The sequence below is a fragment of the Camelus ferus genome, chromosome 2 (assembly GCF_009834535.1).
Source record: "Camelus ferus isolate YT-003-E chromosome 2, BCGSAC_Cfer_1.0, whole genome shotgun sequence".
Taxonomy (NCBI): Eukaryota; Metazoa; Chordata; class Mammalia; order Artiodactyla; family Camelidae; genus Camelus; species Camelus ferus.
In genome coordinates, this window is record NC_045697.1 from 44121062 (window position 1) to 44134464 (window position 13403).

The 13403-nt window shown below is 35.9% G+C and overlaps 1 protein-coding gene across 11 annotated transcripts in view; it reads left to right on the forward strand.

Moving 5' to 3' along the window:
* The first annotated feature begins 1667 nt into the window (after window positions 1-1667).
* Window positions 1668-13403, forward strand: part of SEC31A (SEC31 homolog A, COPII coat complex component) — a 60225-nt gene continuing 48489 nt past the window's right edge. For 5 of the 11 annotated variants that reach the window (XM_032456521.1, XM_032456529.1, XM_032456537.1 and 2 more), the window contains exons 1-3: window positions 1668-1803; window positions 11743-11822; window positions 12481-12604. In XM_032456521.1, the coding sequence (XP_032312412.1) occupies window positions 11744-11822; window positions 12481-12604 (203 nt within the window). In that variant the 5' untranslated portion in view covers window positions 1668-1803; window position 11743. The remainder of the gene's footprint in view (window positions 1804-11742; window positions 11823-12480; window positions 12605-13403) is intronic. The other 6 variants (XM_032456578.1, XM_014564029.2, XM_006190340.3 and 3 more) reach the window with 3 other exon arrangements.

A 13403-nucleotide genomic window follows, 5' to 3' on the forward strand; every position in this document is an offset into this window, starting at 1 on the left:
ACGTTATAATTGACATTTCATATTGCCTTTGTATGCTACTATATCAAGGTTTTGAAATGGAAACTTAACAATACTGAATGTCTTATTTGTACTTTGAGCATTAATCTATTTGTAGACAAAGTCCTGTCTAATAGAATAGGGGCTGGCAAACTTTACCTTAAAGGGCCACATAGCAGATACTTAGGACTTTGCAGGCCACGTAGTGTCTAGCAACTACTCTGATGTTGTAGCACAAAAACAGCCATAGATAATACAGAAACCATTTAGCATGGCTGTGTTCCCATAAAACTTAATGGACACAAAAATTGTAATTTCATGTAATTTTCTCATGAAATAATTTTTCTTTTGCTGTTCTTGGCTCACTGGGCCTACAAAAGGGAGTAGGGGAAAGGAGAGGTCTGTAATTTGATTTATGCAGGAGGAACCTGTAGTTGAATGACTATATTAAATGATACCAAAGAATGTAACCACTACTTGCATCATTGAGTTTTGGAGTTTTCTAATGAACCATTTTTGCCCCATACCATCCAATGCACACTTCAAAGCAGGATAGGGTCTTTGGGGAATGAGACAGTAAGGAGTTCAAGGTGTTCACTTGATTCAAATGATGATCCTACTTTTAAGTTGGGGATTTTTATTAGCACCCCTTTAGGTAAACTAGGCCTTGCAGCAATAAGTAAAAATAGAAGGCTTTTCAGAACACTAAAAATTAGCTACTGTCTCCTAAGCTGCTACTGTCTCCTAAGCTGCTTCAGCAAGTCTACTTCAGCCCTACAGAAATAAATCTGCTTTTTAAATTGAACCAGAAGTAGAAGACAATAGAAGGGTGTTGGAAGTACAGTGAGAGTACAAAAATCTGCCTACTGTTAAATAGCGGTGCTTGCCATATTTTACTTTTTGCGTGCAAAACAGAGAAACGTTACTTCCCGTGAAGGCATTTAGAAAAGACTGGTGACTGGTGTAATGGGAAGAGAACTGGTCTAGAAGTTAGGAGTCCAGGTTCTGATACTGTGATTTTCCTCTGGCTTTGCCTTATTTGCTATGAAATAATTCCTCCCTAAAACAAGAAACAACATCCATGTCACGCACTAATTAGATGCCTGGCTCTGGCGAAACTACCAAAGTTACAGTGACTGAAGGCAAATGCTAACAGATCTCAAACAGTAAGGCAGGATACTAACCGCAATACCTTGTTTACCCCACTAGGCCTCTTCGGAGTAACAAATCAAGTATGTCCACAACAGCCTTTGGGTATGACCAGATCGTCTGGTTTTAAAGAAGTTCTCAATAAGCAAGTAAGCAATTTTAAGACCCTAGTCACAATTACAGTTCCTGCAATAAGGCCCTCGCAGCCCGGTTTTCGGTGGTTGGTCGCGTCGGCAGTGTCGCGGCGCTGCTGACGTCTCACAGGACCAGTGCTACGTGGCGTTTCCGCGGGCTGCGGCCGTTCTTCCGCCACACAGCTACACCCAGCAGGACTTTTCTTCTTCGCGTCGTCCTGGCCACCGCACGCCGCCCCTCAGGACCGGTCCGTAGCCTCCCAAGGACATGCGCCTCGCGGCACAGGGGCCCCTCCCGCTAGCCACCGCTCCCGGAAGTGCCGTGGCGGGTCGCGCGCCGGGTGGGTGGGGCCAGGCCGTGCTCCCGGAAGCGTCGGCCAGCCGGCTGGGCGGGGCTGCGGCTGCCACGTTGGAGAGGAGCGTGGAGGTGGCCCTGGCCGGGAGGAGGGGCGGCGGCGAATGCTGGGAGACTCCGACGGGTGCCGAGCTAACGTTGGAACCGGTCGCCGAGGGTCCCCGCCAGGTGTGTCCGCTTCATCCCCTCCTGTCCTCTTTGCCGGGCCTCTGGCCTTCAGGGAGAGCCCGGGCCAAAGCTAGGATCCCGGCCTCGATCTCCGGTGGTCCCCGCCAGACTGCGGCCCGGTCGGTCTGCGTTTCGGGCCCGGCGGGACGCCTGGCGTCACGGTTTCTTCGGAGATCGCGCCTGTCCGCATCCGCCGACGTTTCCACTGCTGAGCAGGAGCGCCCCTAAGGCTTGCGACAGGGTGTCCTGCCAGGGTCCATAAGTGGGGTCTGAGGTTAGGAGACCTTCAGACCCTTGTGCACAAAAAGGTGCGGTCCCCAAGGGCGAGGGAAGGAAACAAACCTCAGGATTTCTTTGGTTGACTTCAGTTTGGTTAGGACTTTTTGTTAATAATTAAACCGTTGCCGGATTTAAAGATTCGTAGGTTTTATCTGAAGGCTACTGTCATTTAGCCAGAATTGGATTATTTTAAGGGCAGTACTCGCCAGTTGCAGCCTATACACCTCGAAGGAAGTCTCATTAAGTGTTGTGTGTTTTTGCTAGTAATTTACTATAATAAGAGGTTAGATTATGGGGCAGGTGTAAAATGAATAAAAATATTGCCTGGACTTATGAGCGTTATAACCTCTTCCAGAAGCTCAAGGAACTAATTTTACCTATATCTTTCTGAAGTTGCAGTGATAGTCTCTGAGAGAAATCCTTCTTCCTAAACTGTCTTTTCTAACCACACGAAACTGAAATCGGGTTGTCTTTGTAGGCAACTGTATTTAGTCAACAGTTAGAGCCTCGTCCTTATACTGTCTTAACGTTTGTTGTACGTACTGATTGTTCTAGAGTTGGCTGAAGTTTGCTTACCTTTTCTTAGTGATTCTCCTGTGTTGCTTGTTTCTTATTATCCGTTAATTGCAGCTCTGGGAAAGGTTTGTAGACTCCAAGAAGTTTTGGAATACTTGAAGTGTTTTTGTAGTTGTGAATTTATGTTACACACATGTAAGGTTATTTAGGAAACGTGAGATTTGGAATGGATTTAGGTTTAATACTGCTTAATTTTATATAAGCAGGCTCTTTTCTGAAGCTGACAACATAAGAACAGAAAGAAATTTGTAAACTGTAAGGAGCAATGATTCTTAACTTTTGGGGGTTCCATTTCCTTTGGAGGATCTGGTAAAGCATTGGATCATCTTCCTAGAAAAATGCACATACACACATATAGGAGTTTCTGTATAGTTTCACAAGATTTACAAATCTCAAAGGCTTTTATAAGGTGATATTATTAAATTGATTTTTACATTGTTTTTAGAAATGTTGTCATTCTTAAATAGGTTAATTTCAGCTCAAAAAGTTTTGTTTGTTAAATGCAGATAAGTATGACACCATTTAGTTCAATGACCAATGCACAGTTCCTTCTTTGATTTGATTTTGGTTGAATGAGATGAGCCTAGAACATAGATAACATTAAATAAATCCTCTGGAACAAATGTGCCAGTCCCTAATGAGATTATTTTGCCCACACAGGATGGATTTTTACTAAAGGCAGTGGCAATTAGGGATTGTGTTCCTGATTTGAGAGTCAGTTTCCAATTCTGTGACCCCTTTCACTTTTTACTTTCTGAGGTTTAGGTTAGCTCTATGTATATAGCATGGTAAAGTTGGTGTTTTTTTTTTAAAGAATAGTACTATTAGGTTTTGGTGTTGCTTCACAAAATTAGCATTTAGAAAATGCAAAAAGAAAAGAGTTCCCATCTAACTGCATACAGTTGCAGACCCTTGGATGAATAAATCAAAGTTGTAGTCTAGAACATAAATTTTCTTCAAGAAAGGTATTCTGTTGAAGATTCACTGGGGTAAACATTTTAAATTATGACTTCTGTATTAGCTGACATTTACAAGCATTTATTTACTACATGTCAGGCACTGTTCTCAGCACTCTGTGAATTCTCACAACCACCCAATGGCATAGATGCTTTTATTATAGTTATTTTTCCAAGTAAGTAGCCAAGACACACATAGGAAAAATTACGTGCCTGAAGTCAGAGCTAGGACTTGGTAGACCAGAGATTTAAATCTGCTCCAGTCACTATGCTTTTAACCGCTGTACCATAGATACTGTCTTGTAGGTGGCATCTGTGAACAAGCCATTGTCCTCACAGTTTTAATATTTTCAGAATGATTATATTCTGTGTAAAATACTCTTGAATGAAACAAATCCGCATAATGTGAATTCTAATCACATATAATATTGAAAAAAATTACACAAAGTTTTTAAACCTAAGACCTCTTTCTTCCTATTCTCAAGAAAATTAGTTACAGCTAAATGATCATTCTGCCAGGAGATACACATGCATCCGATGAAGCTGTATTTCCATAGTATTCTTAGTAGTTTTGAGGATGATTATACTAGGTAGATTATGGTATTCTTGTTTAATTAGATTCAGACCACGTCATATAGTTGTAGGCTGTTGTTGTAGTATAGTGATTTGATTTTTGTTTTTAAACAATGGTATTGAAGCCTCGTGTTCAGTACACAGGTTAATAAGTAGAACTGCTTCTGGTGGAACACTGAGTACTGAGGCTTTAAGAAACAGACTTTATAAATGGGTTGAATTCCCACTTAGCCATTTTATGTTCTTGTGAATCTGTCTCTTTCTCTTTCAGTAAATGTTACACATTAACTAAATGTTCGTAAATTAGACAGCCCTTGTACCTTTGCTCTTAGAGTTACTGTAATTCTGTTCAGTTGGGTTTTTAAAAAATATATTTGTAGCTATTTTGTTTTCACTTTTAGAAATTATTCTAAACGCAGTTTATTAAAACCTTTTTCCCCCAGCAATACTTTCTACTATTTTTTAAGTTAGAAAAGATCCTTTAAAAAGTTAAGAATTTCAAAATTAAATGTTTTACTTGAAATTGGTCTTTCTAGCTTATCAATCTGTTTGTATTCCCCTAAATATAGACATGCAAAATCAATCAAGCAAAACTTTCTGTGTACCTCACCCTGTGCAAAGGAATTTTGAGTCCCAAAAGGGTAAAAGTTGTAACACGTGATTGAAAAAAATCTATTTGTTGAGTTAGTGAGACAAGATGACAGAAAACAGCTGGTAAAACAGGCAATGGGAAAATATGTAAACAATATGTACTAACAGTGTTAGATAAAGCTTTGTTAAGATGGAATAAGACATTTTATTATAAGATGCTTAAAATGTGGTACAAATATAAACAGTGAAGAGATTATATAGATCAGTGTGGATTGGATCAGTTAGGGCAGTTTTCATGAAGGAGTTGGGTCTTGAACTTACCAAAGACAATTGGCTGAGAAGAAGAAGGGCATTTGACATAAATAGGCATCTTTTTCACTTCTTAGAAAATTGGGTTTTTTTTTCTTTTCTTTTTCACAATAATCTTAGGAAACTAGATGAGTAGTTTTCTTGATTAGTCCCATGATAGTAATAATCTTTAAAGTAGTTAACATGTTAAAATACTTTTTAACATATGTGTGAGGCATTGTGTTTGGTCATCTGTAAAATACATTATCTCATTTAAAGCTCACAATGTCCCATGAGGTAGCCACTCTTACCCCTATTTTTCAAATGTAGAACTGGGGCTCAGAGAGGTTAGATACTGTGTCCAAGGTCTCATGAGTAGCAGAGCCAATATGCAAATTGAGGATTGCCTCCAGAGGCCCCACTTCTGACTACGTGACTCAACCTCCTAATCCGCTTTTGCCTAACCTAGCAGTTTCTAAAATACATTTCTTAATTTCATCATGCATTGTAGTTTTTTTGCTAATAACTATTCCTCATAAATGTTAATATTTCTTCTATGATTAAAATTGAACACGTGAACTTGTTGTAGTAACAAATAAGAGCTTGGACTCTGGAACTAAACTTATGAGTTCAAATTTTGGCTCTACCCCTTGCTAGCATGGACCAATTATTTAGTCTTTCTGTGCCTTCATTTTTTTCATCTGTGAAATGTTCTTCAAGTATAAACAATTTGAACATGTAAGACCCAGGGCATATTTTTAGTCTAAGGCCCTTATAAGGAAACTATTAGAGGATGAACTTCATCCTCTAGAGATGAGTAAGAAAATGGCAAAAGTACTGTTGGAAAACATTGAGCAAATTTACCTACTATAGACCTGAGACTAAAACAAAATTGGGAATAAGGAAGAAAGAATAAAATGTACATGTTAAATATCTGATGATGTAGGAATTGGTTATAAAAGTAAAAAATTAAGAGAACTGGGAAGTAGGCAGAAAATTCGAGTATCTCCTATAGTATTGCCTCATCTATAATGGCTAGGAGTCAAAGGACATTTAAAGCTGGCAAATCAGAGGTATGAGCATATTTAATAGTACACAGGTAAACACTGAGAAAGATAATACTAATGACTATTAATGGTGATGCAAGAGAAGTAATAAGATTACATAAACTAATTTTGTTAGTACTCTTAATAATTAACTGTAAATAAATAGAGGATTAGTGGTATTAAATGAAATTATTTAAAATTACAGTTGTAAAGATAGAATCAGAAACATACTAGAAAAAAAATACAAATCACTCTAATTATCAGAAAATTTTTAAATGTACAAAAAGAAAATAGACAGCAGTGAAAGACATTTTTTAAATTATAAAACCAAACATAGCAAAATATGATAGAAATGAGGGCAACCATATCTGTCACAGCAGTAAATTTTAAATAGCCTTATTAGCTAGTCTGTTGAAAAGATTTTCAAATTGGATCACCAAGCAAAATCTGATTTTTTTTCACTGTATTCAAGACAGCCAGTGAAAACACAATGGTTCAAAAGTTGAAAAGGCAAAAGAACATATATAAAGGCAAATAAAAAGAAAGCTAGGGTATTGATCTCAATATGAGACAAAGCAGAGTTCAGGCCTAAAGGCATTACAAGATAAAAATACTCCGTAAAGCTAAAATATGTATTTGACAGTGAACATTTAACATGTCTCTCTACCTATGTATTAAATAGGTAACTATGTAACTGTACTAAATAACAAAGTAACTTTCATAAAGGAAGTTTCAGCAGCAACAGACTCCCATAGAAAACCAATTTATGGTTACCATCAGGGCAAGGGGGCGAGAACGAATAAATTGGGAATTTGAGATTTGCAGATACTAACTGCTATATATAAAATAGATAAACAAGTTTCTGCTGTATAGCACAGGGAGCTATATTTAATATCTTATAATAACCTATAATGAAAAAGAATATACATATTTATATGTATGGCTGAAACATGCTGTACCGCCAGAAACCGACACAACATTGTAAAGTGGCTACGGGAGATACTAGGAGAAATATGTACAAATGTATTAGTAGCAGGATCCTTTTAATTTACTGTTCTTGCTCCAAGACAAATCAAGTGGAAAAACAAATAAGGATGTAGAAGACCCAAACAATTAAGTCAGTAGGGTAGATTTGATTAATATATATTGAATTTTGAAAACAGAGCACCCCTTCTTTTTAGATCTCATGGAACATTCACAAAAACTCCTATATGTGCCTCAAAGAAAACTTGTTTTATAAATAAGAAATAATACAGAAAAATCACAATGAAGTAAAAATAAAGACCCCTCCATTTGGATACTCCGTTTGGATACAATTCTTAGGTCAATAGAGAATACAAATGGAAACTAAAATGCATAGGTAACCATAATAATGAAAACACTAGGAATGTATAGGATGCAGCTAAAGCAGTGCTCAGAGAAAATTCAGAGCCTAAAGAAATAATAAAAATGGGTACGTTCAGTTTTTAGTTAACTAAACAGTTAGAAAAAGAACTAAGTAAACCAAAAGAAAATGGAAGGAAGGAATTAATAAAAATAAAAGCAGAAATTAATGAATTTGAAAACAAAAAGAATGGAACTAATAAATTAGAAAGCTGGATTTTTGTAAATACTCAGTAAAATAGTCAAGTCACTAGCCAAGCTAATTTTTAAAAGAAGGGTAGGGCGAAATAAAATGTAAATATGTTTAATTAAGGACTAATAAATAACCATAAACAGCAAAAATTTAAAGAATCATGAGTCTATGTTGTTTAGCTCTAAAAAAATTAGGAAATTATTTTTAAAAATAAAGAACTATTATAGGAAAATACAATTTACCCAAAATAACCTTGAACAAAGAAAATTCAAATAGATTTCCATAGAAGAAATAGAGAAAACTACCAGAGGAGCAACTCTCCCCAAAAAGCACCAGGCTCAGACGTTTCATAGGCGAATCCTATTAAATCCTTCAAGAACCAATAATTCTAATGCCGTTATTAAAACTGTTTGAGCATAGGAAGAAACAACTCCCACATTTGTTGTGAAGCAAGTATAACATTTGATATCTAAACCTGACAAACGTATAGAAGAAGAAAATTATCGATTGCATCTCACTTGAGACTCTAGGAGTGAAACTTTTAAACAAATGGAACCTTGCAGCACCGTAGTAGGACATCATGAGCAAGAGAAATTTATTCTAAGTTTGAAAAGATGATTCAGTTAATTCAGGAAATTTGTTAGTATAATTTGTTTTATTGGTAGACCTAAGGAGAAAAATCATATGGTCATCTCTAATTACCTAATTAATGAAAAGCATTAAACAAAATTCAACACCCAGTTTTTATGAAAAACATTCAGTAAAACAGTAATCAATGGCTATTTCCAGATATATACATATACATATATACACACACACATATCTCTACAAATATGTGTATGTATATATCAGGTTCCAAAATCATGCTCAGCGGTGGGAACAAAACAAGAAATATCACTGTCATCGCTGCTGTTTAATACAGTACTGTCAGTACTAGCTAACTCACACAAGAGAAAGATATCAGAGGAATGACAGTTAGGAATGAGGAAGTAACTGTCCCTTTTGACACATGGTATGAGTGTATATGTGGAAAACCCGACAGAATCTACTGTAACACTGCTACAAAAGGAGAATACGATAAGATAGCAGGATATAAAATTAATATGAAGAAATCATTATCCTTCATATAACAATAAGAAAAATAGACATTATAATGGATAGGAAAAAAAAGCCACGTTTACCAACAAACCAAAAGATAAAACACTTAGGAATAAACAAACCTAATATGTCAAATTTCAAAAACCACTGAAAGATTAAAAAAAAAGACTTAAATCAAAAGACACCATGTTCTTGATAGGAAAATTCAACATTGTGTCAGTTCTCCGTAAATTAATTTATAATTTGGTACAGATTCAGTAAAAATACTAGCAGTCTCTTTTTTCTGGAATTAGACAAAAACTGTAGAGTTTATGTAGTAAAATAAACAGTAATGGCAAGGAAAATGGGGTGGGGGTGTGAGATGGGGGAGCAATAGATAGGGAAGCAGTTGAAATCATACTCATAAAGCCTCAGTATTTAAAACAGTGGAGTGCCTGGCATGTGAATAAACAAATGGACATAGGAATGGTAATCCAAAAATAAGCCTAAATAAATGCTAGAATGTAAATTCTAACCTACATCCTGATATGTATAGGAATACAAATCTATAGTAAATCCAGAAGTAAACCTAAGTACAGGGAATTAGTACATGATAAAGGTGATACCTAAAACTAATAAGAAAAAGATAGACTTTGCAGTAAATGGTTTTAGAGTAATAAGAAAAAAATAAACTTTGAGTATACATTGTATACTAGGACACATTTCAAATGAGTCAAAATTCAAATGTAAAGAGAAAGCCATAAATAAATTTGCTGGCAGAAAACTATCAGTGCATGTCTTCCTAACTTTGGCATGCAGAAGGCCTTTTCTAATTAATCAAAATTGAGAAGCCACTTTTTAAAGTGATAAATTTTACTGTAAAAATTATGGTACATCCATAGAGTGGAATGTTTTTCAGTGCTAAAATAAAAAGAGCTATTGAGAGAGAGTATAGGTCAGTGGTAGAGTGTGTGCTTAGCATTCATAAAGTCCTGGGTTCAATCCCTAGTACCTGCAGTAAAAAAAAAAAAAAAAGTAAATTAAAGAAACAAAAAACCTATTCCCCCCCTACCCCCGGGAAAAGAAAAAATAAAGGAGTTATCAAATCACAAAAATGACATCGAGGAGCCTTAAATGCCTATTGCTAAGTGAAAGAAGCCAATCCAAAAAGGCTACATATTGTGTGATTATAACTAAATGACTTTATGGAAAAGGCAAGACTATGGAGACAGTAAAAAGATCAGTGGTTGCTAGGGAGGGAGGAGGAGACGGATGAATAGGTGGAACACGAGCTTTTAGGGCAGGGATACTTCTGAATGATACTATAACGGTGGATATATGTCATTTTTGCATTTGTCAAAAACCAAAGATAAACAATACAAAGAGTGAACCTTAATGGAAACGATGGACTTTGGTTGATAATGAGGTGTCAGTGCTGATTCCTTGATTGTACCAGATACACTACTGTGGTGCAGGATGTTGACAGTGGGGAGGCAGCATTTGAGGGGTGAGAGAGGGAGGTATGTGAAAACTCTCTAAATTTTTCACTCAGATTTTCTGTGAACCTAAAACTGCTCTAATAAATAAAATCTATTTTTAAAAAATCAAAATTTCGTGAAAGGTTAAAAAAAAAAAAAAAAAGCAAAAGACAAAGTCTGACAGCCTAAGAGAAAAATGGGCAAATGACATAGACAGGAATAGACAGGAAAAGTGACAGAGAAGGAAATATGGATGTCCCGTAACCATATTAAAAAAAGATGTCCAATGTTATTTATAGTATGAGAAATGCAAATTATAACTCTCCAGAGCTGACATTTTTCACCTATCATACTGCCAAACATTTAAAACCATTGGAAGGGCAGCAGCTGTAGGACAGCAGTCTGTAGGGCAGCAGCTACTCATATATTACTCTTGGAAGTGTGAAAAGGCACACTTGACATGGAGAGCAACTTGGCAGTATCCATCAAAATTAAAAATACATTTATCCTGGGAGGAGGGTATAGCTCAAGTGGTAGGTCCCAGGTTCAATCACCAGTGCCTCCATCAAATAAATAATTAAATGAACCGAATCCCCCCCCCTGCAAAAAAAAACTAAAAACAAAAAAACCTTAAAAAAAAGAGGATTAAAAAAATTTACATTTACTGTTTAACACAGCAGTTTTACTTCTGGAAATTTATAGCTTTCCTTGCCCACGAGTGAAACAACATGTATATATGACCACTTATTTCAGCATTGTTTGTAAAAATAGAAGATTAGAAACAACTCAGGTATTCATCAGCTGTGGCCTAAGTAATAAATTATGGTACATTTTACAATGGAATTCTGTACTATGTGACTGCATTTATGTAAAATAAAGTGTTTTTTTGTTTTTGTTTTTTTAAGCTATAGTACAGTACCTCTTGAACTTTTCTACCAAAGTAACTTTAACAGAGAGAATGTAAAATAGTGGCTTGGAGTGACCATTTAAAAAAATTTTTTTTTCTGCTTTATCTTTAAAATCTGTGGGTTTACTGTATTCTCTTCTGTGTTAGTTTTAATTTAAAATTAATTTTTCAAACTGTTCTTATCATTGAGTAATCCTGCTCCGGGAAGAAACAACTTGTTTATTATATGCTTCTGTCCTCTGACACACTGCCACCCATACTGTCTTGTCGGAGAAGCATATTGTGTACCAAGGTTAATTAACCAAATACTACCCTTGTTTTTGCAAGTTTCTTTCCAGACTGATTTTTCAGCTGAAGGGCTATCATTGTAAATAGGATAGCCCTATATTTGTCTCAAAATAATTAAACAAGTTTTTCTTCTTTCTAATGTTGAACATTCCCAGCAAATGATACCTAAACCCATTTGATTTATTGACATTGCAGCATTACTAATGATGTATTGGTTTGTCCGGTATATTTCTATGTAAAAAATGTTTCTGTGTTCTATATTACATGTTCAGTATATTTCTATGTGAAATATTCTCTTTATCAGGATGAAGTTAAAGGAAGTAGATCGTACAGCCATGCAGGCATGGAGCCCTGCCCAGAATCATCCCATTTACCTAGCTACAGGTAAGTTCAACAGAGAGAAGATAGTATGAATTACCTAATTTCTTCTCTTCCACATCTGACTTACTTATACTTGTCCTTCAAACTTCATCTCCTCTAGAAAGCCTCTCCTTCCCTGGCGAGGTATGTCCAACCTTATTAGCTGAGTTCATTGACCATCCTTTATGCTTGTACATCATAGCATTAATCATGGTATATTAATGTATAGTGCCTTCCCTACTTTATAAGAATTGTGTTTTATCTTTATTCTTTCATTATTAAGCACAATAGATAACATGTAAAAAAAGTTAATAAATATCAATTTGAATGAATGAAGAACAGTTTTGATGCCAGCATTTTTATATAAAAAGAGTTGGTGTTATATCATTTGTGACTATAAACATGGGACTGTTCTTACAGAGAGGTTTTAAAATATCTATAGGCTTAAAAAATTACCTGCATTACCGACTCTTACAAACATCATTTCTGAGCCTCAAGTCAGAATCTTACTGCTATAGTAATTTAAGCATCTGCTCGATGTTGTATGTGCAGAGATTGCAGCCACTAATGCAGCAATCATGAATGAGATAATTGAAAAACATGCATTTAATTTCTGTTTTACATGGTCTTCTGAGTCTTTTCTTTCTCGCATATGTAGTTACCATAAATGTATTTTTTATAGGAACATCTGCTCAACAATTGGATGCAACATTTAGTACCAATGCTTCCCTTGAGATATTTGAATTAGACCTTTCTGATCCATCCTTGGATATGAAATCTTGTGCCACTTTCTCTTCTTCTCACAGGTATGAGATTCAACCTTAAATTCACATGATTATTTAATTATATTTTGTGGTTGATGCCTGGCATGTCTGTAAATGTTCCGTTAATAGAAACTGCAAGGAATACCGTCAATGACATGACATATTTTGTGAAAAAAATATATGAGAGAATTTCTATGGAAGTAAAAGAAGTGTCTATATGTTCTGTTGAATTTTTTACTACTGACTGTTTTGTGTAGGTTAAGAAGGAGAGGCTCTAGTTTCTAGTATTTTTTTTTTCTCACGATATAGTAGAATTATTTTTTTCTATCTCCTGTATCTCGTCTGTTTACAAAAAAAGGTAGGTATGACTAGAAAAAGGAGTAGTTGGATGAATATTAAGATGTTAGCAGTGATTATTTCTGAACGGAGGTTGTTTTTATTTTTTCCCCTGTATCTGTATTTAAAAATACATTTTCCTTGAATCTGTATCTAAAAATAATACTTCACAAAGAATTTTGTTGACATGATTTCTGATACAGCAGATATTTAGATCACCTATCCAAGCACTTAAGCCATATTGGAACACAGGGAAGGACACTTTCATTTGAGTAGTAAAATATGCTTTTTGCCTCAATGGCATGGCAGATCTGGGGGAAGAGATTGTACCTTAGCTAAGAGAATACAGCTCAAATCATCGAGTCTCATGGGACCTCTCATATTCTTCCAAGTCCTCCACCCACTGTGATGGGAACCCCAAATACCTTTTGTCGAACAGTTTTTCTGCTCACCACCGTTTGTCTCATTGTGTATCTCCATGCCACCTCCGTGCCAAACCATAATC